Source organism: Jatropha curcas, chromosome 3 (assembly GCF_041381405.1).
Source record: "Jatropha curcas cultivar XTBG-Jc1 chromosome 3, XTBG_Jcur_1.0, whole genome shotgun sequence".
Lineage (NCBI taxonomy): Eukaryota > Viridiplantae > Streptophyta > Magnoliopsida > Malpighiales > Euphorbiaceae > Jatropha > Jatropha curcas.
The window spans coordinates 30,986,797-31,012,595 of NC_143153.1; the positions used below are offsets into that span (position 1 = coordinate 30,986,797).

Consider the following 25,799-nt stretch of genomic DNA (forward strand, 5'->3'; position numbering starts at 1 on the left):
GACAGTATATGCTGTACTGTTAATGCATGTGTGCACTCCCTGCAAAGCATCTGGCTAGCATGGATAGAAAATTCTGCCATAAAGATTGTTAGAAAGTTGTAACTTTCACAATAAGTGGAGACAACATGCAACAATTCTGCATGACTGCATGCCATGCCATTACTGCAAGTTAAAGGTCGAAAGGATGTATACAGATAAAGAGGGATTTTACATCCATGTAATTGATGATGTTGACGATAGAGAAGAGAGCTTGTGCCAATGTTTTCTAAGGGCAGGGCAACTGGGCAAGATAAAACAATAAAACTGTCGCAAATAATGATTATTAATTGGCAGTTTATGGGGACCAAGTTTTTGTACTCTTGTAAGAGCTGGAAAAACCTAAAGTAATTGTGAAAAATTAGACAAAGACCCTACTCAGCTTAACAACAGAATCCTATCTTCTAATCATCATAAGTTTGTTATGGTCTCATTTTCAAGGGTTATAGCGGCTTAGTATCACATTTCCATTTTCGAAAATTGTAGAGATGTTGTGTACATGCTATTCTTATGCAAGTGATGGAATTTTTCTGGAGATTTTTCAGTTGGATTTTACCAAATTGGATCCATTTGAAAGTGGTCCAGTTTCTAGTTTACATTGGACCACATGTACAGCAAATAAGGATTTTGACACATCATGCTATCCTATGGGTTGCTCCTCTTGGGCACTTTTCATGTCCTAGCAAGGTATATGAGACAACAGCAGTTCGATGACTGCTGCATTTGTTTTTTTTTTTTTTTTGAAAAAAAGAAAATATGCAACTCTTAGCTATACTGTAAAATGGTTCATCGCCTAAGGCAACTTATCTCCTACATTGGCGTCATATCAATTATAAAATGGTGAATAGAGGTGGCAATTCCTGTAATAAGTAGAATAAAGTGATGCGTTTTGGCCTCAAAATAAACTTAGGATGACATAAGCAAGGGAAAAAAATAAAAAAGGAAAAAAGGGAAGAATTAGTAATTGTACGGAGACCAGAAAATTGATGAAACAAGTAGTGTGGATTGAGCTCATGTGAGCATGTGCATTATAGTACTAGGTGTAGTACATTGCAGAGTGGTGCCTAAGAATGACTTAATTGGCTCTGCCCGCCAGCAAAGGTTAGTAATTTAGCAAAGCCAGTTGACCACCACCTCTCTCAGCCAACAAACCAACCTACCAACGATGATGACAGCGACAAAAAGAAAAATACTAAATTGATACAACATCGAAGAGCAATTTTTCACTTTATCTTATGATATTATGTCTTGTCAGACGCTAGTCAATGATCATGTTCTTCAATAATTCATTTTCTTTTCTTTTTTTTTTTTTTTTTTTTTTTTTAATACTGATAAATTGATCATAAATAATGCACTTGTCATATAATTATGACGAGGCTTTTACCTATAAATTTGTTGGGATATTTTTTCAATTTATATATATATATATATATATATATATATAAAGTATATGAATCACAAGTAACAGGTTCCAACATATGATAAAAGAGCAAAGGTTATATCTTTTTGCATGTGGCTCTGCTTTTGCCCTTTCTCTTCTATTTTGCATTGAAGTTTGGCCAAGCGTTCATTCTCAAAAAGAAAATTAATTAAAGAATGAGGTTTCAGTGCCTCATCTATACAGTGTTTGGGACCATGATAGAATTTTTTTTTTTCAAAAGTAAATAAATATAAATCATGAGAGAATATATACATAGGGACCATTTTACAGCTTCTTCATTGGAATTTCTCTAGGGGCTTTATTTGCCTATTTGTGTATAGATTACATAAATCATGTCGTGAAGTACTTGTCCATTATTAATTGTTTTCAGACAAATTTTGTTGTTAAGTAGAATCATTAGATTAAGAAAGACTTATATGTATTATTTGTACAATTTATAAATTACAATGAAGATTCATTTTTGTATATATATATATATATATATATATATATATATATATATATATATAATGAAGTATTTATCATCAATGATTTCGATGGCATGAGTCATGACTTGCATTTCATTATCATAGTTGGACATGTAAAGGAGAAGACTGTCTCCCATTAACACACACAGCTCTCAGTCACATGAGCTCTTGATTCCAACATACAGCACTACCCATCATAACAATTATCCGTTTTTAGTAAAATACTTACCAGAAAATAATAACTAATTAACCTTTTACTAACAAAATGAAGTATTTAATTTGCTTTTTGATGTCAAAAAAAGGTTATGCAATGATGTTCTTTATGAGCAGTCAGGCATTCTAAGGAATGCCATCGATAATGTCTCTCTCGGTTCGATTCGCGACAATATTATTGGACGGGTAATGTAAATACATTACACGTATCCACTTTTAGCCAAATGATGATTTTTTTTTTCCTGCTTCACTTAAAGAAAATGGAATGGGGAGTGTCACGTGCTTTGGCTAATATAATATGCAATAAGAGTAAATCCATGCACCTTCTTCATCCAAATATATCACTAATTAATTCTCTTGTTATTTAATTTAATGCATTGATAAATGTTAACGTCTTCCAAAATTAACTTTTAAGCAACCTTTCTGGTTATGAACTGTTTTAGCTACATCATTAAATTAATAATATCACATCTGTTTTCAATTTTAAGCACATGAAGCCTTATTGCTTCTTTGGCTGCTTTATAATTTAAAAAAAAAAAAAAAAAAAGATTTGGCTTCAATTTATAAAGCTTAAAAATATATTTCATTCCTTTTTATAGACTCACTTTTCTTTTTTACTTGCTTTAAATTATAATCCTAGTTTCTTTCTTAAAAAAATGCAATCCTTTGTAGTTTTATATTTTACCCCTTATTTTATATATCTATCGAAAAAAATACATTATTATTATTAATAATGAAATTATGAATAAATAAAATAATAATTATTATTGTTCCGTATGTCAACTGATTCTATAATTTTAAAATATGATTCGTGGTTAATATTTAATGTATTAAGAAAAAACTAAGTGAAAAAATATGATTTAATCTAACTATATTAAATATATTGTGAAAGTCGAACTTTATATATTATTATGGGACAGAGGAATAATTGTATACATACCAACACTATTTGTCGTAAAATATGAAGTAGCCTTAATTATTTTTAGCTGAAAAAACCCTAATTTCATGTTGTCAAATAAAAAATAAAAAATGCAATGATTAATTAAATTGTTGACTAAGTTTGATTATTGTCTTATCTTATGCCCCCATGTTGTGGATGCGGCCAACAATCATTTGCAATTAAATCCTTTTGGCTCCGCTGCTCATATTATAAAAATAAAATCCCGATTTTGCTATATAATACGATTTATAGATTACACAACAGAAATAGTCCTCCTCTAAACTCATCAAATTAGTGAAAATTTTTATAATGCAAAGGACTCTCGAGACCTCTCATTTCTCGTACTAATGAAAAGATTAATTAGATTACACCTAATTCACGTGTTATTTTAGAAGTTAAAAGCTTGATTCAATTATTAATCAAATGACAATTTTAACCTTTTGTCATATGTGTGTGCGCTGGAGATTTGTAAGTAATTTAGTCTGATTAATAATTAGCACGTTATGTTGCTTATTTTGAAAGATATCATAATTACAATGCAGCCCTTTTTTAATTCAATAATTTGGCATCCGAGGTTATAAATAAATATTAAGCATCAAAACTCTACAAATCATCTTCTTATAATTCTATTTTTCGTGACTAATTAATACTTACTAAGTATCATTAATCTAATAATCTTCCCTGTAAAATGTACTAAAGCTAATGGTTGTTTGTACAAATAAAGGTACTTTGCAACTTTTATTACTTATGTTATCCCTTCTCTGTTTCAAAAAAACATTATTATTGATCACGTGCTAACAATTTTCTTTTTTTTTTTTTCCTTTTTTCCACCATAGATTTCAATTATCTAATATTTTTATTTTATTTTAGATTTCTAACAACCCAAGAAAGAAGAGGGGAACATTTAATTCAACAAAGCAAAATATGAAAAATACATTAATTAATGCAAATATACTGCGTGATTATAATTTTTTATAATTGTCAAATTTTATTTGTTCAATTTTAATACGCACTTTCAGATATTTTTGTTTGTAGCTAAAAATATAATAATAATTATTATTAACAGACATTGATTCGGTAATAGAAAATCATTTTTAAGATTATGTAATTATAAATTTGAACTGTATGTCAGTTTTATTTAGAAATGTAAAATTAACATTTATTATTATTATTATTGTAGCACTATTATTTACGACAAAAAAAAGTTTTGTATCATAATTATAATTAAAATTTACAAAATATTTAAATTTTTCTATTAAATTAAGTTTGAATATTACAAATTTCATAGTTATTTATCTATAAATCTATAATATAAATATTAATTAATAATTTTTAATGAAAAGTGAAATATTAAAGTTCATACTTAATTTAATAAAAATATTAATTTCTATTAAAGTAACTTATAAAGCGAAAGTAAGAAGGACGTAGAGTTGGCAACTGTTGGATTGTGATTTATGATAGATACAGAAACACATGGCATGCCCAAACCACAGTTTCTAGCAAACTCTACATATCTCTGTCTGTAAACACTTGCATGCAAAAATGAACTTCTGTCAATTACGAAAAACACAACTCTCCTACAGTAAGTCGTTGTTTTTAGCCTGTTATGATCTTCAAACTCAGAAATGACATTTCCAAATGTTTTTTCTTTTCCAGTTTTGATTAGAGTTGGTGTCTTTCTCATAATTTGTTTAATTAATTTTAATGATGTGAGGCATGTTTTGTCTGTGTCTGTTACCCGTTTCTTGGATGACGCTTTTTAGTTTTTAGCTCGAATCCTTGTCGTTTTTATACTTCTTCTTTGCTGTGCTGTGCCATTTTTTGTTTCTTTCTTCTCAGTTCTCAGTTCTCAGTTCACAGTTTCTCACACTGTTCGAGATCTTCCTTTTCTCTTTATCTTAAATTGTTAAATATCACCAACTCCTTTTCTTTTCTCTATTTATTAATAAATTATACAATTACACTAAACTATGCACTCGGAGAGACACTAGCCATTTCTGTTTCATCTTCTCTTTGCTTTCAAGTTTCCCGCTCTCTAAAATAAAAAAGAAAAAGAAAAATAAGTACTATACTGCAATTTTTCCTCCTGTTCTTTTATTGGTTTATTTCTTTCTTTCCTTCAAGAGTTTTGATTTATTACGATCAGTTATCTTTTCAGGTTAGAATTAATTTTGGTGCATTGTTGATTCGCTTTCAAGAGGAACATTATGAACACTAGAGTCCGCACTGCTCTTCAAGCAATGAAAGCTCCTTTAAACCATGATAAAGTAATTAATTTGTATCTTTGTTTTTCCTCTTCAGTTCTTGTTTTTGTCTGTTGCATTCAAGAATTTCATGGTGTTTGAAAATGGGATCATTTTCAATGAGAAGTTGTAAAATCTGAAATGGGGTTTCAAAGTTCAATTAATTACCTCAAGTGGAAAAATTAGTTGGCTTTAATTCGACTAGTGCTTTTTAGTTTTTTTTTTTTTTCTTGATTTTAGATGCATATTCTTTTGAAAAACAAGATTTATTTCTTCTTGCAGAGTGCAAAATCTCCTTCCAAAACAGATAAAAAAAGTATGCACTTTAGATCTAAAAATCTGCATTGGGTTCTTTCACTCATCTCAAGAAAAGAATAAATAGCTTCTGCTTCTGCTTCTACTTTTGCTTTTGCTTTTTTCCTCCTCTCTTCTAGTTCCACTCTGATCCTTCAATAATATTTGCTTACTGCATTTATTATTGAAATTGCAAAGAAGGAGAAGATGGAGACTCAAGGAAGCAGAGCAATGGGTACCCAGAAATATGCAGTTAATCGGCGTAGATTAAACAGGGAAAGGAAGTTGGCTTTACAACAAGATGTAATAATAAAGAAATCGCTCTCTCTCTCTATAAGGCCATTCAATAGTTCTGTTCTTTATATCATGTTAATTACTATCACCTAAATGGGCTTTTCAATTTGATTGTTATTGTCTCGAATTTGCAGGTTGATAAGCTAAAGAAGAAGCTTAGACAGGAAGAGAATGTTCACAGAGCATTAGAGAGAGCTTTTACTAGGCCTTTGGGTGCTCTACCTCGCTTGCCTCCTTACCTTCCTCCATATGTAAGTGCAGTTTCCCTACTCTATTTATTATATCTTTTCTCTATGTACAAGTGTTGATGAGGATCAGTGGCATAAATGGAATTGTTCAAGAAAAGAAATGGAAGATACACATATGCATCTTTTTTCTGGGTACATCAAAAGTCTTAAAAGTGAATGGACTGTCAGGATTTGAGCATTTGAATTCTAGTTTTTACATGGACAGATACTCGCCAGTTACTAGAACAATGGTGGTGCATATTTCTATTGACCTGACCTATTTAATCGTGAAGTTTGAGGAAGTGCTTGTTTCTTGAAATTTCTACTAGAATTGGGTTACTAGACTAATGCCAATGCAAATCAATTTAACTTGAATTTTGAGAAAGTTCTTGTTTCTTGAAATTTCTATTAGAGAGGAGTAATGTGGGTTTCTGTTATGTTATTTGTGTTTCAGACATTGGCGTTGCTAGCTGAAGTAGCTGTTTTAGAAGAGGAAGTTGTTCGCCTTGAAGAACAAGTTGTGAATTTTCGACAGGGATTGTATCAGGAAGCTGTGTACATCTCTTCTAAGAAGAATGTAGAGAACTCTAATGATGCAATAGACCAACAACACCAACCTTCAATTACAAGACCGAAACATGCACGATCAAAATCATTATCACATAATGAGTTCAATTCTGCTACATTTGCAGCTAGGCCTCAACCGGCTCTTGCTAGAAGCACTTCAAGTAGAAAGCTATTGTCTTCGGACACTGTATTCGATCGATCAACATATTTTTCTAATAGGCCTGTATACGGGAAACAAGCTTCTTGTAAACCCAATTCATCTTCATTTCCGATTGATGATGGACGAGGAAAGGAGAATAGGTCATGTACTAATTCAGTGAAGGATAAGCAATCTCCAGTCAAGAAAATTGCGAAAATTGTGACTCCACCAATAAAGAGAACATCAAACAAGCATGAATTTGAAGAGAAGTGCTTGGACCCTTTGAAGGTATGGGCACAGAACTAATCAATAGTTTTTGTAGAGAGTTAAGTTATTGCATTACTATATTTTGGTCCTTATAACTGTTATTTTTGTGTTGCTTAGTTAGAGTGCAGATTGTTAGACCATGAAAAAGCACAAGAAAGCTCTTCTGGCTATTCAGATGATAGAGTAACAGAGAATAACATCACAGTCACACCAAATAAGGTATCTGAGGATATATTGAAGTGCTTGTCTAGCATTTTGTTAAGGTTAAGCACATCTAAGGAAAAAACAGGAGAATTGAGGACTTTAGGCTCGCGATCAGTCTTAGTTTCTCCTAAGAGCAATGAAGAAAGAGAGGTTTGGCATCCTTATGATATCTCTGGAGAATCCAGTAGTAGAGATATTGGTCCCTATAAACATCTTTGTGCAATTGAAAGTAGTTCAATTGATCTCAACCGCACAACAAATGCCTTGTTTTTGATTCATAGACTAAAGTAAGTGTTTCTATTGTTCTTTAATTATTCTAAATTAAGTTGAAATGAATAATGTCTGTATTAACTTCGTTTATACAATTACATTCAGGTTCCTATTTGGGAAGCTTGCCTCTGTAAATTTAGAGGGTCTTACCCATCAGCAGAAACTTGCTTTCTGGATAAACACTTATAACTCTTGTATCATGAATGTAAGTATTCTCTTCATCCTGAATAAAGTTGACTTTGCCAATATCGGTAGGATAAGGTTGATAATTAATTTGAGGTATATCTATTAATCTTTCAGGCAATTTTGGAGCATGGTATACCCAAGACTCCTGAAACGGTTGTAGCATTAATGCAAAAGGTATGATCTCCTTATCATTACATTTTTATAATGAAATATTTCTATTATAATAAATTTATTTTCATGCTTTAAAATTCCAATATTCATGGTTTAACCAAACTTGGACAATTGCTTATATTCAGTAGAGTTTCTGTAAACGCTAATTCACATTCTATATTTTGTTTTGAAATTTCAATTCTAGGCAGTAAGCATTACCTTTTGGCTTCATTTCATTAATTTTTCAGAAAATTTTATGAATATAAATATGTTGGCTATGGATGATAATGATTTAATTTGGTTCAGTTAACTCACACTAAACTTCCTTCAGGCAACAATATCTGTAGGAGGACAGATACTAAATGCGATTACCATTGAGCATTTCATCCTGAGGCTTCCTTATCATTTAAAATTTGTAAGTTCATATAATCACAACTACAATCTTTCCTTGCTGTGCAGTAGATTGAATTGTTATTGCTTATTCTTTACCATTTTTGCACTGACCTTATAATTGAAGCTTTTTGTTGAAAAATATTACAGACATGTCCAAAAGCTGCAAAAAATGAGGAGATGAGAGCACAGAGCATTTTCGGATTGGAGTGGTCTGAACCTTTGGTGACATTTGCTCTCTCCTGTGGAAGTTGGTCATCCCCTGCTGTATGTTTCTTCCTAAAGAATACTCCTTGGTTTTTTTCGTAAGGGTTCTGAGACAGGAATCTGCAGGTTGTGATTATCGATGTTTAATTGACTCTTAAAGAATTTATATTGATTAGGATCCAACTGGGGTTTTAACTGGCAGCCTCGATCATAGCTCTGGAGATGACTCAGAACTACTGAGCTAAAACTAATTAGCATTTGATGCATTTTTTGATAAATTTAATCTGAAACTAGTTGTTTGATATTGTTGTTGGGTTCAAGAATCATCTTAGTGTTGTATCGTGTACTTACTGATTATTGCAACTTTGAAAATGCAGGTGAGAGTATATACAGCTTCCAATGTTGAAGAGGAGTTAGAAGCAGCAAAAAGAGACTATTTACAAGCAGCAATTGGGATTTCTAAGACAAACAAATTAATAATTCCAAAGCTATTAGATTGGTATCTACTAGACTTTGCGAAGGATATAGAATCGTTGCTCGATTGGATTTGTCTGCAGCTACCTGATGAACACAGGAATGAAGCTGTTAAATCTCTTGAAAGAAGGGGAAGAGAGCCTCTTTCACAGCTAGTACAATTTATGCCATATGATTTTAGTTTCAGGTTGCTTTTACACAGGTGAAAAACAAAAAAAAATCACATTTGTGTTACTTATAGACACACCAGAAGTAAATACATAGTGCTTCCTTTGTTAACAGTTGTGGGGAGGATTAGTACTTTCTTGAACATTAGCTTGCAGTTATTGTTACACTAGAAATTGGTTTTGGGGAAGAGTACATCAGGAATACAAAATACTATTAATTTCATTCCATTCATTAGATGTTCTAATTTTTATTATCATTTGGACTGGGACTGCCTGTCTTACACTAAAGTTGATCCATACCTTGCTTTGGTTTCTTGTAATCGAACTAAACCTTGCTCAGTTCTAAATTGTAATAGTTTAGCTGTCTGAGTGTTGTTTTGTAATGTATTATATGGTCAAACAATAAAGACAACAGAAGTAGTATTTTGACTCTAATTAAAATATTAAATACTATTTCAAAAATTGTTACATGTTGGAGGAGTAACATTTCATGATATGGCCTCTCAATTTCTAAATACTATGCATAAAATGATATAAATATTAGAAATAGTGTTTTGACTAGAAACACTTTTTTGGGATCTCGGTGCTTCTTGATTATGACCTTTCAGATGTCCAAATGATTTGAACTTGAATAGGTTGCAAAAAGACATATAACCTTGAAAATACTAAACACTATCAGAAATTGTTGCCAGCCAAACAGGACCAAAGTAAAGTTTGACGGAGCAGAAACAGTGGCAATAGTTAAATTGAAATTCAATGGCCATAAATTAACAAACAATAAAAAAAAAAAAATATGAACAGCAAATTCCTCATTTCTGGCCATACATGACAAAAAAGAGAAAGTTCCAGCAAATGCATGATTATTTGTGCTGGCCACTAGCTAGGAACACACATAAAGCTATACAGTTCTATGGCATTCTTTAAAACCTAGAGTGGTAACATCAAAAATGGAAAACATTAATAGATAAAAAGATAATTTAGAGAGGTATAAGGAGATGATTAATTTGCTTCTTTGATTAACTTTATGCAATATTATTAAACTACCCGTTTCAACCCCGATTTCTCAAATTACCAGAAATAAAATTCAATTAAAAATAATAAAAATGGACATTCAATTGGCCATATTGAGCTTCCCAATGAATAAAAAAAATCATTTAATATATTTGCACCAAATTAAAAAAAAAAAAGAATCATTAAATATAAAACAGAAACGCACACTATTCTCCATCGTTGCCTATATTTGATCAACCCGATAAGTAGAAACCCATTAGTTCTTATAATATATCAAGACAATCATGTATTTCTTTTCAATAATCATGATGTACATTGACAGAAATCTCTCCCACACTTCCCTATAAAGATAGGAAAAACCACGTCAAATACATTACCATGAATGTTGTTACAAAAACTTTTCTACGTTCAGAGAAATAGGTATTAACTCCAAAATTTCAAACTCAAGCAACTGCATCACCACAAAACACAAGTACATTTTCTACAAAATTGTGAATCTGTTACATTGATGGTGTGCTGTGAGAAAAAGGAGGTATAAACCCGCAATAAGCGATGGGTAACTATCAAATAAAAAAATCGAAAATGGGAGAGAGGAAAGAAATAAAACGTTCAATGCAAAGAAACAGATAAATGATACAAATATACACTAACTAGGTATTGCTGGCTTCTTGTCTGTGCTCAAGCGGTGGGGACCTTATCTGACAAACATTTCTGCAGGAGCAATTTCATTTTGGCTGGATGATGCACGACTTTCCCTTGTCTAGAACTCATCCAAATGGAGTAGGTACTGACACTGCAACCCCTGCAACTGCATCTGACCTCTTAATGCTGCCCATACCACAGATTATACATCCAGGAGAAGAGGAAGCAGAAAATTTGGCTCCACAGAGATCACAAACATCATATCCAATGGTTGAAAGGCGGCTAAGCGTAGCAGCACAAAACTGGGATGGATCCTCCAAAGGATCGATGGACTTGTTCGATAAACCCCTCTGAACACACATGTCAATTAGGCTTCTCAACTCATCCTGCTTGCTCGGTGGAGCTTTGGACAGCAGGAGTTCAAGCATCTGCTTGGAATAAGCAAAGTTCTGCACTTCCATGTTGCGTTTAATTGCTGTTCGGATGCAATTTATTCGGTGCTTTGCTAGAAGAGGCAAAGAACCAAGGTGTCGTGACAGTCTTGCCATCTCATCTTTTGCACTGAGTGCACTCGGGCCTTGTACTTTCTGCAGCCGTGCAATTTCCTGTGCAAACGGGTACTTATCTTGGTTAGAAAACCCCAATGTTGAATTTAAATAAGATTAATTTAATAACCGTAAACATTATAAGTTAAAGTAGGAAGTATGGAAAGGGTTGAATATTTTGTTACAGGGATGGATTAAAATTTATAGCCGCTTATTTTATTTGGAGTTTGGAAAACACTAGCACCTGAAGCAGAGTAACTGCTATCTTGTACTGGGCACAGATGGTTGCTTGGGCTTTAATATCAGCTCCACGAGAGTTATCCTTAGCTAGTGCCAGGAAGGCTTCATCAAAACATGATAACGCATCAGGAAGTTGATTCTGCTCAAGGTGAGCAAGCCCAGTTTTGAAGCATATTGAAGCAGCTGCTCCTCTGGGAACCTATTAAAAGCCAAGTGATTGATTGAAGTTAGAAAATGCAAGTGATGTCCCTAACAAATCTGTTGACTGCGCATAACCAACAAATATGGCAGCCAACACTCGACGTGTGCACATTATTGCCATAAGCTAAATTCAAAAGCCCGAAAATCAATAACCTAAGGAAGAACAGCTACAAGTTGGTTTAATTGGATTGCACCAGAATGAATACAGGAAAATATGAAATTAAATTATGAAGACAAAAATAGGAGTTTCACCTGTCCAGGACGCACTGATGGTGAAGCAGCAGGTTGCACTGGAGATTTTGCTGAATCAGAATTTGCAACTCCAAGCACACTGAGATCAAGAGGTTGCGAAGGAAGTGGGCCCTTAGGTGCCCGAACTTGAGGCTGAGATGAGACAGCAGGCTGACTGGAGGCCTGTGGCGGCACACCACCATCAGGAAGTCCAATGGATTCAATTGAGACAGTTTTTTGAGTAGTTTGTTGAGTGGCTTGTGGAGGAACACCACCATCAGGAAGACCAATGTCAGTCACAGAAGAACCAACTGGATTAGGCACCACCCTGTTGCTTTCAACTTGCTGAGAAGTTTGATCCAATTTGGCAAGATATGTTCCAGGAGGAGGTAGTGATGCTGCAACTTGGAGGGAGGGTATAGTATTTTGGAAAAAATCCTCTGGAATAGGTCCAGCTGTAACTCCCACACCCATCATTGTAGGTCCTGGTTGTGATACTGGTGCCGATTGCGATATTGTATCAGTACCAAACAAATCAGCAGCAGGTGCAGTTGCACCACTAGCAGAGGGTTGGGATAAAATTTGGCCAAGATCCTGGGAGCCAGTCAATGACTTTGTCCGCACGGGAGGACCTAACCCCTCACCGAGTTTGAATATTTTCGTTGCTTCTTTGATCTTATTGACATCTACTGTAGAAGATGCAAGTGGTTTATCTCGAATTCTAATTTGTAGTTTTTTGGTTTTCGTATGTTCTTCTTCATCACTGCTGCTACCATCATTAGCTGCACCATACATTGTTTTCTTGAATTCTTCTTGTGCTTTGGCCTGTTCATCAGCAGTAGATGATCTTGCATCTTGTTTCATGAGAGTTTCCAGACCCATCAAGGAATCAGCCTTTGAATTACCATCAGGCAATTCCTTTGACCCATTAGACATGGATTTGGCCAAGGCATTTGGAACTCCATTTGGCTTATTGTCACCTGCAGCCCTAAAAGCTTTGACCAAACTATCCTCCCTTACTTCGACAATATTGCCTCTTCCTTTAATTAATCCCAGGTAAACACCAATGTGATCTGTAATAATGGCTGGGATTGTGCCATCATCAGTCTTCATGTATGGCATTACTTCTGCAGCAAGCTCCCATTGAGGTATACTTTTCAAATTAGTAGGGGTTTTAATTTCCCAGTTCCCACCACCCCATTCAGGTCCTTTAGGAACCATACTTTCTGCAGCAAAGTTGGCAAAAATGCCTTGCGTCCATCCAGTAGAACGAACTCTTAAAATCCTTTCGCAATATCGCCTTAATTCCGGATCTGCACCCTCCTCTTCCAACTTCTGAGCCAAACGCCGCATGGCACTAGGGTTAAGGTGGCATATGAATAAATCAAGCATGCTTTCGTAGTCTGCTATAACTTCAAAAGTTTCTTTTGCACTATCGAACTGGCCATATCTGCAATTTGAAATTTATAAGGTTTTTTCCCCCCTCTTTGGTTTGAGTGAAACTTGTTAAGTTATTAAGCCAACCAACTGGGGCATTTAACAAGAAAAGCAGGCTCATAAATAAGTGGGACAAGCATCAATGTGTGTCTTGAATATCAAAAGCTTCAAGATGCTAGATGACACGAATACTAAGATTTAGAGATCAGAAATGTACATCTCATATTCCCCTACCTATAAAATTCTTCTATGATCACACAACATTATATGGTTCCTGGGCATCCTTCATTATTCATGAGAATGCTATGTATCGCAAACAGTAAATTCCAAAAGATATAGCTATTTTTTCTCCTTTATAAAGCAACAAAGTGTTGTAAGAATAAGATGCAGGCATATAGTTTAGATGAATTAATCACCCAGATATTCTGGGCTACATAGCAGATATTAGAAGACAACATGCAGAAATGACATTCAATAGTGAGCCTGACATCAAGAATGCTCATTGTAACTGTCTCACGAAAATGATTTCTTCCAACTTCTTTAAAAATAAAATTGCCCTTCTACAGCCGAATAATACGAAAGGTCACTATCCACCAAGAATTAGAACGAATATAGTATAAGAGGTTCAAGTAGCCCCTCGATAAATTCCCTCAGCATCAAGAACTAAATACTGAAATGAATAAGTACAAGCACAACAGTTTGTGTGGTTGACAGATTTAAACACGCATATAAGCGAACATATGAAAACAGAATAAACATTTATCTGCTTACTTGATACAGGCATATCCCAACTGTCGAAACCGATGGAACAGCTGAGAGGTTGGAGGACATTTTGGATAATCTCGAGAACGCAAGAATTCATCCTTCAAAACGGATAAAGCTGTCGAAAAACGGAGAGCTTTGATAGCATATGTGCCTCGTAACACCTATGTTCATTATACAAATTGTTCAGAAACAAGTAGATGAAACTTGAATATGGAAAGTATTTAAAATGTCGGTTTTCATCTCACCTGGGTGAACTGTGGACCTGATTGGGATAGCGAAATTGCAAGATCTCCACAAACAGGAGGACCACTGGCAAGAATATTAAGTGATCTTGGAGTAATGCGCAGGCTGTCAAACCTTCATTCAGACAACACATGGGATAATCAGATTCATTAAAGACTTTGATGAACAGCTCATGCTTGATGTAGCAAAGGCATGTTAAGAGAAGCACACAAGGTTCCTAAAATTTATATATGTCCAGTGATGAGATTTTCATTTCTTAAATATGAAACAATGGTTAGATTTAGCAATTATACGAGACAGGGAAACTCTAATGATATTTGGTATAGTAATTCTCACTAGTCAAGCTTTAGCATAAATGTTTGCATATCAAATACTCAAATCCAATAAGAGGTTCAGAGAGTATGACGATTTTTGACCAAAAAAAAAAAAAAAAAAAAAAAAAAAAGATAGCATGTTTATTACCTGGATGTTATTTGGTAAAGTATTTCTGACAGGTCAAGCGTCTGCTCAAATGTCTGTTGCATTGTGGCAAATCCAATAAGAAGAGGTTCCAGGAGTCCAACAAGACAGCTCCTAATCTCTACCCCCTTTTTTTGTCTTGGATTTACCTCCGTCGGATTAGCAAGCAGTAATCGATCATTTAAAGCTCCAATCAAAACTGCAGGAACAGATAAAATAAAACTACAGCACAGACTTGTAATAAAGTATCAATAGAATATAAATCATACAACAGCAATTGAATAACCAGGCAGGCAAAGTGCCTGGCTATGACATCAAAGAGGCCGAATAATCACAAAAAGCAAAAACATTTACCTGCATAGGGCATGCTTATAGAAAGAATAGTCCTCACTGTTCCATCCCAGCCAAGCACACTGACTGCAGTGGCACTAGAAAAAAGAAGAGCAGGCCCAACCCACAAAAGGGATCTAAAGTGCACATAGGTTAAGTATTTACACATATTCGTAAACTTAAATCCTACACATAAAAGAAATTAATAGCAGAAATAAGCTGTAAAAGACAAAATTTGTCAGGATATTGATGGAAGTCCTTTGTCAAATTTTGTGGAATTGCTAGCCAGTATATCAAGATCAGCAGAAACCATAAGTACTCTTTGAGTTGTTAACACTCCTGCAACATAGCCCCGAAGAGTTTCTTGCCAGTGCACCTATAGAAATTATGAATACCAAGGTTTTTCAGCTAATAAATTCAAATTCACCGACAAAGGCATGAATGTCTCTTAAGAAAACAAGATCCAATAATAGGTCAATATAATATTTGCATAATTGTATTGTTTACAAAATTATGTTACAGTACTACTTTAACCTCAAATCACACTGTTTTAGGACAAATGATTTTACAGGTGATATTATTACACAGGCTATCAGTGTCTTCAAAAGATTGATAACACTACAGCTTGAGAGGTTGCATAGGATGGGAACGTATATTGATTAGGATGCAGCCTGACAGTTCAAGACCCACAAGAAAGCAGACCAAAAAAATGCCCCTCTAATCTGTTGAAGGATGTGTATAGGAATTGCTTCCCAATAAAGGCTCCTAAATCTATTTCATCTTCTCTTTTAATTCTTTTCCCCTTATTTTTTTAAGACAATGTCCTGTGATTTTCATGAAAAATAAACTTATTTACCTGCAGTACAATCTCGTTCATTTTTAACTTGATTGACTTTCTCCCTTCAATCTTTGTTGGTATGTAATGACCATCCGAAGTTGGGAGGCGATATCCCTGAACCAACTTTGCAAAACCAATCTGACTCCCACTAATAGCAAACATCAAAGTTGACTCTGCAATCATATGAGTCTTAAATCAGATATATCATTAATGGATGCAATTTTAAAGATGATGAGTTGTATTTCATCACACACCTAATGGAGTGGAAAAAATACGATCAACTTCACTTTCAAACATAAATTGAACTGGACCCCGAAGAGAACCAGAATTTGCTTCCACTGATTGGTTTTCTTCAAGCAATAAATTTTTTTCACCAGCTTCTTTTGAATCTCCTCCAGGCAGAATGTACAGAACGAGCCCGGTCTTGTCTTCATCAAGAATTGCAAACTGATTTTCACTGGGGCCAATGAATGTAGCATCTCGACCTAGAAAGTCAAAGGCCAGTAAAATAAATAATTGTCAGGTTCTCATCCATTACATGCACATATTAGTAGTAATATTACTATATAAAAATAAATCAAATGCAGGCCAAACCTTTAACTGTGTTTCCCTTAATGCTGGCTGACTGAGAGGCAGTATTTTCCCAGTAAAGGACCACTTCATTTGTGGAGCCACTGAATTCATATACGATAAGAAATAGATGCTGCTTTTTGCTGTAAATAATGTGCTTCGGATGGAATTCCACATTTCCAGGAATCTGAAAACAAGATCCAAACTTTATCATCATAAAACATCGAAATAGTTTTGAAAACAAAGAGCATCATGTAATTGAAATACTTTTGTGAAATCCATGGTGAAGCACATCGGTTTGCATTATTGAAAAGGAAAAAAGAAATATATTATAATAAGTTAATATTACCGATGTATAAAGTTTCTTGTGAATACTGTCCGCTCCAGAACAGAGGTTATATCCCATGAGGTTCATGCCATCAACATAGAAAGCCCTAACAGGATAATGAAGTAGCCGGTTCTCTCTATTAAAGAAATTTAACTCCAAATGAAAGGGCTGCCAATAAAACCAACACTTCAGATGCAAACTTAGGCAAATGAAAATCAAGATCAATATGAATATTTTGATTTTGTTACCAGGCAAACAGGAATGTCCTTCAGTTGATGCTTTGTATCAGAAACAGTGATGAGAGGCAGCCGAGATATTGGGGCAGTTTTGGCATGGCCTTCCATGAAATGCTATGAAAATTACATAGGTTTCACAAATCAACAGCACATCAATTTGGAGAACTATATGAAGAATTTCATATCAAACAGGGGAGGTTCCAAAACTACATCTTGATCATACAATAAACATAATAGACGGAAAATACAAACTAAACAAATAAAATTGAGCGCATATTCGAATTCAATTCCATAAAGGAATTGTTGATTGTTAACAAAAAATATTAATCATAATCTGGCTGGTAAGAGGTATTCCATGCTAGTGGTCAAGTCAACAAATTCTGCTTAACTCCGGTGGTATCATATGAACTTAAAGATTCATACCTTAATACATGTTTCAGAACTATTATTTAGTTGTTCTCTTCTCTATGATAGATTTACTCTAAAACTTAGCCATATCAGAGTTTTGACATATCAGATACCAATACAATGTGATACAGAAGATACTTAGTTTGGGTCAATGACCTTTTCTTCATTTTCTTTCTCCTCAAAATAAGTAACTATGACCATTTAGCATTTTGTCACACACAAGGCATAAATTTAACAAAAAGGCGAAACATAATTGAATTTAATGGAATATAATCAAATAAAAAATTCCATAGAAAAATGAAATTAATATTTTTTGACTTGATTACATTCAATCACATCATATCAAACTATACCAAAGAGTACGAAGAAAAATATAAATATAATGACAGTAACATACACTGTAAAGGAATGCCTTCCTTGCTATGTCTGAAATCGTAAGCTGACTTTGGCTGCTGAGAGGACAATAATTTCATCAGTAATTCACGAGATGGTGGAAATAATGAGATAAAAACCCCAATTAGCAATATAAGAAAATTGTGTAGCAACAATATCAAAGGCCATAACACAACAAAAGTACTAGCAGTAAAGTCCAGTTACTTCACATCAACATGATCTAACATACTCTTTTGTTGCTCAGAACCATATAACTTGCAGATGATTATTCAAAAACTCACCCCTTCAGATGATGTTCTTGCAGTTGTGCTTGAAGTTGGTGGTCAGCCAAAATTCCTGATGAGCCCAAGGATGCAAGTTTTTCCTTCAAAACAGATGCTGAAAATCACATCTACCATTAGCATGCGCAAACATGAGCAAAGCACAACACCACAGTATTTATGACATGATAAAAAAAGAAGCCGAGTTGAGATCCAAAGTTCTAAAAGATTTGCCAAACATAAGCTTAATATTCAATTAATATTTATTTAACTATGAAGTAACTTAATTAATTTGTAATTTATTATTACAAGTGCAAAAAGAATGTAATATATAATTTAAAGTTAATAAAAAATTACTGTCACATAAAAACATATACAAAATTGTGTAGTGCACAAGCGTTAACTAGTTTGTTATAATAGCAGAGGGTTGTTAACTATAGAACAATTAATCAGGCACAAAAACGCAAAATCTTTGGGTCTCAATAAAAATTCACATCCACAATACTAGCTACTGTTACATAATATCTGCAGCTGTTTGCTTTTCTGGCATATGCCCAATACATCCATACCATTTAATGACACTTTATCTTCAAGTACTTCAACTTTGCTAAAATGCAACAATTAAATCATATCTTCACTGCTGATAGACTTCCTGCAACTCATCCTAGAATACCACCAGTCTCAAACCAAAATATATTCAGCCCTACTCTCCAAACAACCTAATCTCTCATTTCCTTTGAACATCTACCCCAATTTTTCAAGGCTTAGCTCAACACAGAAATGTGCATAGACAGGTTTCTCCAATCTATGCTACACAAGTTGTTCTAGGTAATACCATTCACATAATGGAGTAAAATAAGATACCAAAATGGAGTACAAAGCAAGATAAAGCGGATATTGGCAGCATTTTAAAAAAAAAAATCCCTACCGTGCAAAGCCTTCAGAACTTGCATATAATGACATAACAGATTAGAGAAACAATGCAACAAAATGTCCAGAGATATCCAGACTTAAATAATTGCTCACCTGAAGATCCCCTGGCACTTTGCAGAACTGCAAAGAGTTGTTTCCTTCCTTCCCTTGTGTATGCAGCCCTATTTTTTAAATTGTCACCTCCTACCATATTCTGTAGTAATAAGAAAGGAATACCCACTTTAATTCATTCAATAGTGATTAATAATTCAGCTCTGACAAATAAAATTATTTATCTTAACTGCAAACAGCAGAACTGCTAAATTCAATTTTGGGTGAACTTCTAAAGCTCTAATCCGTGGTAGAGGATAAACTGCTTCTCCACCCTGCTGAGATAAAATTCGAGGGATGTCAATTGATTCAATCCCTGCATAAAAACGTGCAGAAGAAAACCAAGTTATCATCTTCCATTGATATTATAAAACCAGAAGCATGAATATTTACAATTAAGAAACATCAATCAAGATTCTTTGAAGTCTGTTGATTTTGGTTGTCTTCTTTTATGAGGTGTAACATTGACAGTCTTCAACTCTTCCATTACTTCTTTCAACTCCCAAGAAAGTGCGTTGGTTGCTTGTCTATTCTATAGTAATAGAACAGGTTATTTTCGTTTAATAATATAAAGAAAATTGACAGAAAAAGTTCCCATGCTAATAAAAAACTAAATATTTTAAACTTTTTTCTCGAATTGTATTGACCCCTAAGTCTTTGTTTGGGAAAGAGGAAAGTGGGAGGAAAGGAAAATAGAGGGAAACCGTAGTTGGATATGTCTAGGTTAAATAAATTTTATACCCTTAATTATCTCAACAATATTATGACCAAATACATTTCTTTCCCTCCCTTATGACTCATTATTGTACCATTTTGCAAACCCTAATTATCCACAAATTTTCTAACACTATAGCTTTAAAATCAACCTAAACAACCATTCACCTAATTTTCTTGCCGTCCTATGTCAGCATAGTCCATATTCTGTCAACACAGAAGCACAAATGGTATTCCAGAAAAAGAAGTAAATAAATAAGAGCTAACCAGCAGACTCAAAAAAATTTGCTTGCATTGGAGGTCTATTAGGATTAAGTATCACTCGTGTTTTCCACACTTGAAGAGTTCCATCTTTTGAAACTGTGACAAGTAACCGCAAATTTGACAGCCAAGCAATTGATGTGATTGGTTGAGAGCCCACTTGTGTACTGCATTACAATAAAGTACATTGTTAGAAAAGAAGTTAATGGTAACCAAAGAAATCGTTAAAAGAAAAATTGGAAAATGGAAGCATTAGTCTCGAATGCTTTTTCAGCAAGCCTTCAGGCTTTTCCCAGATATAGGCTCACCAAAATAGAGTCTTCCAATAGATGGACAATTATGAAGTGCAACTCTTTTAACATTTTCACACCGAGTTGCTGCTATGAAAACCCAAACTTAGACACTCATGATCTAGAGCCCAATGTGTGAACATCATAATATTGCAGTTCTCAAAATTATGTTGCAAATTGTCAAACTACAATGTATGATTCAAAGGTTGCAAGTTATACCGATAAGGGCTCAAACAGCCAAAATCGAAACTTAAGATTGACCCCATGACTTCACTCACTCCAAAATCTAAACAAGCAGATTTTATTCATCATTGCAACTATTTATATATTCTCACATAATCACCTACACTACAATTTCATGCTCTGAATTTTCACTTGGATAAAAAGTTGATTTCTCTAGCGAAATTGCCACTGCCACAACCTTACTAAAAGAGCTGAGTGAAATTACAAGTCTGCCAGACATTTCTCAAAAGATCAAGAAAAGATGAAAATGACGACAAATGGAAGTGTTGTATTTTTGGCAGTGAGAAGGGAATAAGGGAGGTAAGAGCTTTTGCTTGTTTATTAGCCTAGCCCTCCGGTATTTCAGCAAGAATTAGGAAGTAGCACACAGCAATACAATAGTTAATGAATTAGCTTAGTATCAATTTTTCCCTCAACAATAACTTCTATGAAGATCTCTGAAAGAAGCTCCTCAAAATTTCCCATTTCTTTTCTCTTTTAAGGAACAAAAACTTGTTTCTTTTCCTATTTCTATTCTACCAACAAAGAGGCAATGATTGATTAGAAAAATAAGGAAAGAAAGATGAAAAAGCGACATAGCAAGTGTTGCCAAAGGGAAGGCCATTATAAGTGGAAACAACTTACATCCCAATCATACTAGGTCTCTCAGTTGAGACATCCCATGCCAAAAGTGTACCCCGCCTATCACCGACAAATATCCACTCTAATGTTGGATGAAAAGCAAATGCACCAGCACCAATAAGCCTAATTGTATTATCAACTGCAACATCATCGAACAAAAAAATAAAAATGTTTTCAAAGTTTCTTTGAAAAAGGAAGATTCAAAATACAGAAACAGCACCATTGATATCTTACGTTGTAGTGTGTATGCAACAGCATATGTATGAATGTTGTATGCTCGAATCAAACCATCTGCATACGCCACATACTGCAGGAAATAATAAAAAATCAAACACAATAATTGACAAAAATATTCATCAAAATGAAGTAAAGAAGCTTGGAAAAAGTATTAAGCTGGCATGAATTACAATGGATCAGATCAACTAAAGAATCAACCAGTCTGGTCTGATGATTCAGATCTGGTAAAAGGTTCTGTTACTATATGATATTAACTAGTAAAATGAATCATAGTCATCCAACCTTCCTCTTTTTACTGAAAAGAGTCAAATGCAAGACCATCGTTAACTTTACCCCCTGGAATGAAGCCTCATAATATCCACTCTGAATTTTGATATTATGCATGTATGTACATAAATTCACCACACATTAGTAGAAAACTTTAAATCTGGTTACAAAATGGATTAAAAGTACATTTATGGTTTCAGATCTATGAAAAAGTTACTTATATTTGCAAACTTCTAATGCTTTTCCACTTCATTCCATGCTAAAAACAGCGCTCAATCAACTGTTATGCATGGCCATTGCTACCACTTCAACTGAAATCATATTATCTCTACATTTCTCATCTTATTTTTTTATGATATCCCCTTCCTAAGCACTTCCAATACATACCAGGAAAACAAGTTTTCTTTTTTCACAGGTGACCATGTATAACGATAGAATTAGATGCCTCAAATGGCAATCCCTCCACCCAACACACTTGCACACATCTTTAATCTACAATGCTTGGAAAACCATAACATTTCATTCTCAGATATGTTGTGTTCATAAAATTTGGGAAGTAGCTCTACAATACAACATAAAAATAGATAATATCGGATCCTAAATTTATTGATTGATAATACAGACTTAGATGCGACCTCCTTACTGATCCATTGCATTGCCAGATCAAATTGTAGTTCTTTTTTTAATTAACCGATGGAATTAAAACCAATATTATTCCAGTCTACATCCAATCCATTCTATAACCAACAAGAGCAGAAGTAATCAAAAGCAGTTTGTACGTTATAGCAAATAAACATGTTACCAGAACAGGGAGGCGTGGATGGCAAGCTAAATTTACAATAGGTTTCTTCAAGTCTGTCTTTATTTTTGTTGGGGCTCTTCCGCCCTCAACAGTTCCAACAACTTCAAGCAAAAACCGTTCACAGTTAGAAACAAATATAGAAATGTCACAATATGATAAATGATAAGCAATATAATAAATGATAATGCAAAAGAAAGAAGCAAACCAACCAACCAGTTACACTCATCCTGCGGTGGAAACCAAAGAAAACAACAGGCTGAAGAGGAGTCAAAGCAAGATGGACTTCTGTATCATTAGATATATGTTCCATTCTTTTTTCAGGTGAATGCAAGACACATGTTTGCTCAGTATCGAAATCACAAGACCTAATTGTACAATCCTACAGAAAAAAAAAAAAAAAAATTAATGAAGTTAAGACTACAACAAACTTCATCCTAAGCATGGAGAAAATTTTGATTAACCATAAAAAATAAGCAACATCAAAAGTACAATAACTGAACATTACAATCAGAATTTCATGACAGCATAAGAAACCAAGCCAACCTCTAGAATTGCAATTATAGAATGACCATTAGTAGGGCTATAAGACATGCGCACTACAGGTGCTCCAATGTTAAACGTAGAGAGTTTGCTTCCTGTTAATGCATCAAATTCTGCATACACAAAATAAAGGAATAGATTATCAAAAGCACAAAATTAAGCTTAGTTAAACTTACAAATTGTCTGACTCCAAAATCCAAAACAACTTAAAATTCAGTAAATGAATAGGTAATATTACCGATCAGGTATGAACCGACCGCCGCGGCAATGAGAGCCTGAGTTGGGTGAAACGCAGCCGCATGAGGCTGCAATGGTTTATTAACACCTCGACCTACGTGGCGTAAATCCAGATGCTGTACCGTCGCCCACTCCATTTCTCTTTAGTTGACTTTCTGAGATTTAGTTCAGATCATAGCAACAAAAGAAGAGAGAAGAGGCTGAGAGAGGTCAGATCTAATTTGAAAGCTGTTGAAAGGAGAATATTTTGTGAGTGTTACCTGTAAATTAGTGTCTAAAGTGAGAATTCATATGATCTAACAAAAGAAACTGTATCGTTGATGCGAATTTCAGAGATCAAAACAGGAAAACCATGGAGAGAACAAGCTAGTTTCTTCGTTGAGAAACAAGACTTGACAGTAACGAAGACCAGAGAGTTTGGGCCGCGTTGGGTTACTTTCTGGGCCTTTCTTAATTGGATTAGGCCGAGTGTGGCCCAAAATATACTTGCCGTTAATACGCAAAGGAAAGGGCAATTTTCCTTATCGGACATGGACGAGTTTCCTGTCTCAAAGCCCAAACCTTATCTTTTTTTTCAACTGAGTTCTTTTTTTTTTTTTTCCTTTTTACAGTATAATAGATAATAGATAATAGGTAAGTGAAATTGTTGTCAATGACAATAAAATCCAAATAATGCCTTTACTTTTTAATAATCTTCTTTACCATCAGACTATACAACACCAAATCCTCTTGAATTTGATTTTTTTATGAATTTTTTTTATTTTTAGTAATTCCCATCGTTTTAAAAATTTTAATTTCAGTCTTTATACAATTACAATGGGATAAAATTGTGAGATTTTAGGGATTTAAAATGTTTTGTAAATGCTAACGTTAGTTTAACTCAAAATCAGGATTTGATGAAAGAGTTGTAATATTTGCATGGAGAAATAATTAAGAGATATTTCCTTTTGGTGTAAAATTATTATTCATATATGGTGCAATATTTATATTTTAAAGCGCGCATACACACATATATAGTTCTATATAAAAATAGAATTATTTATAAATGGACATCAAATTCGAAATTCAATTAAGTGGTATTGAAGGATAAATTGAGAGGAGCTGTAGGTATAAATGAAGGGACCAAATGTAAAAATGGTAGGATAAAGTATAAAATAAATAGAGAACTCACATAATAATAATAATAATAGCCTCTCAACAAAAATAATAATAAATCTCGTATAATAAATGCGAAGGATTTCATGGGACCAACGTAGATATAGTAAACCCCATTTTCAGTTCAACATTCATCTGCCAACATCAATACGGCATCCACTTCCATTTGCATAATGCAAAATTGAAATTATTAGGTGCTGTTTGTGTGCCTATCCAAACAGTACATAAGACTCGTTTGCTCTCAAAAAATATTTTTTTTATTTACCTATAGTATTAGAAATTAGTAAAAATTATTATAATGTTTAATTTTATAAGACTATAAAAATATTTATAATTATAAAAAATTCATGGTTTTTTATGATTTTATTTCATTATTTTATAAAAATGATAAATAGATTGGATTAATGAAAATTGATTACATCTTTATGCGAATATTTAAAATTTGAAATCATCATTCAATCTAAATATGACACAACAATGAATAAAAAAAAATATTACTTGTAGAATTGTTATATATTTTTCTTTTTGTAGGGGAGAATTGTTATATCATATTTACATTTCAAATTTATAAATAAAATTATGAATTTTTTTTATAAATATAATTCATTAATAATAATATTAAGAATTACAACACTCACATAGATCAAACATAGAACTTTATTATTAATAGCTAACAGAGTTCGCTAATCTTTTAACAGACCAAAAGAATTTATATTCTTTTAAACAATAAAATTAAAATTAAAAAATATTAACATTCAATCTTCCCACTTGGATTTGTTTCGACAAAAGATATAAATCTTCATAGCAGCACTTAGTCCGTTAAGTGATTTGGACGACAAAATAATAATTATTCTGTATCTTCTATACTTGGATTTTTTTTTCTAAAAATTTGCAAGATATGACGAACACAGATGAGTTTACGCCACTATACCTTAATAGCATCAATAGAGGAACATGTCACATTACCTGGCTCTATTGATCGAAGATCCACACCTATAAATCAAAATCTAAAGTCTTCAACCAAATAAATCAAATATCACATTATTTTAATTAGTAATTCACAATGAAGGGATTATCCTCACAAGGAAGGGAGAAA

The 25,799-nt window shown here is 33.6% G+C and overlaps 2 protein-coding genes across 10 annotated transcripts; one reads left to right on the forward strand and one right to left on the reverse strand.

Annotated features, from left to right (window-relative positions):
- The first annotated feature begins 4,551 nt into the window (after positions 1 to 4,551).
- On the forward strand, positions 4,552 to 9,421 carry LOC105639682 (ternary complex factor MIP1 leucine-zipper protein (Protein of unknown function, DUF547)). Of its 7 annotated transcripts, none has more exons than XM_020681659.3 (11): positions 4,552 to 4,679; positions 5,256 to 5,364; positions 5,833 to 5,937; positions 6,063 to 6,179; positions 6,610 to 7,149; positions 7,246 to 7,619; positions 7,708 to 7,807; positions 7,903 to 7,962; positions 8,270 to 8,353; positions 8,479 to 8,595; positions 8,913 to 9,421. In XM_020681659.3, the coding sequence occupies exons 2-11, from the start codon at positions 5,305 to 5,307 to the stop codon at positions 9,213 to 9,215; spliced, it is 1,860 nt and encodes a 619-aa protein (XP_020537318.1). In that variant the 5' UTR covers positions 4,552 to 4,679; positions 5,256 to 5,304; the 3' UTR covers positions 9,216 to 9,421. The 7 variants fall into 7 exon arrangements, with proteins under 7 accessions (XP_020537318.1, XP_020537317.1, XP_020537319.1 ...); XM_020681658.3 differs by having other exon boundaries at positions 4,567 to 4,679; positions 5,244 to 5,364; XM_012223814.4 differs by lacking the exon at positions 4,552 to 4,679 and adding an exon at positions 4,765 to 5,160 and having other exon boundaries at positions 5,244 to 5,364.
- Positions 9,422 to 10,537: 1,116 nt separating this feature from the next.
- On the reverse strand, positions 10,538 to 23,962 carry LOC105639681 (Transducin/WD40 repeat-like superfamily protein). Of its 3 annotated transcripts, none has more exons than XM_012223811.4 (25): positions 23,809 to 23,962; positions 23,550 to 23,703; positions 23,315 to 23,424; positions 22,985 to 23,150; positions 22,772 to 22,872; positions 21,700 to 21,772; positions 21,469 to 21,604; positions 20,318 to 20,478; positions 19,528 to 19,652; positions 19,340 to 19,439; positions 18,335 to 18,431; positions 18,058 to 18,109; positions 17,265 to 17,366; positions 17,038 to 17,184; positions 16,713 to 16,875; positions 16,373 to 16,603; positions 16,137 to 16,291; positions 15,528 to 15,656; positions 15,305 to 15,422; positions 14,954 to 15,149; positions 14,494 to 14,605; positions 14,255 to 14,409; positions 12,068 to 13,496; positions 11,619 to 11,813; positions 10,538 to 11,434 (listed from the first exon to the last, which is right to left on the reverse strand). In XM_012223811.4, the coding sequence occupies exons 2-25, from the start codon at positions 23,683 to 23,685 to the stop codon at positions 10,955 to 10,957; spliced, it is 4,869 nt and encodes a 1,622-aa protein (XP_012079201.1). In that variant the 5' UTR covers positions 23,686 to 23,703; positions 23,809 to 23,962; the 3' UTR covers positions 10,538 to 10,954. The 3 variants fall into 3 exon arrangements, with proteins under 3 accessions (XP_012079201.1, XP_012079200.1, XP_089575118.1); XM_012223810.4 differs by having other exon boundaries at positions 18,058 to 18,112; XM_089718992.1 differs by lacking the exon at positions 23,809 to 23,962 and having other exon boundaries at positions 18,058 to 18,112; positions 23,550 to 23,791.
- Between the last annotated feature and the right edge of the window lie 1,837 nt (positions 23,963 to 25,799).

Bases quoted from the DNA above. Each gene is read 5' to 3' on its own strand.
- LOC105639682 (XM_020681659.3), top strand. From the start codon at position 5,305: ATGAACACTAGAGTCCGCACTGCTCTTCAAGCAATGAAAGCTCCTTTA. The intron at 7,963-8,269 runs GTATGATCTCCT...AACTTCCTTCAG, and splicing joins TTGTAGCATTAATGCAAAAG to GCAACAATATCTGTAGGAGG. The intron at 8,354-8,478 runs GTAAGTTCATAT...AAAATATTACAG, and splicing joins TTCCTTATCATTTAAAATTT to ACATGTCCAAAAGCTGCAAA.
- LOC105639681 (XM_012223810.4), bottom strand. From the start codon at position 23,685: ATGGAGTGGGCGACGGTACAGCATCTGGATTTACGCCACGTAGGTCGA. The intron at 22,873-22,984 runs GTTGGTTGGTTT...TTTTGCTTGAAG, and splicing joins CCGCAGGATGAGTGTAACTG to TTGTTGGAACTGTTGAGGGC. The intron at 17,367-18,057 runs GTATGTTACTGT...TAATTTTCATAG, and splicing joins GGAAGGCATTCCTTTACAGT to CATTTCATGGAAGGCCATGC.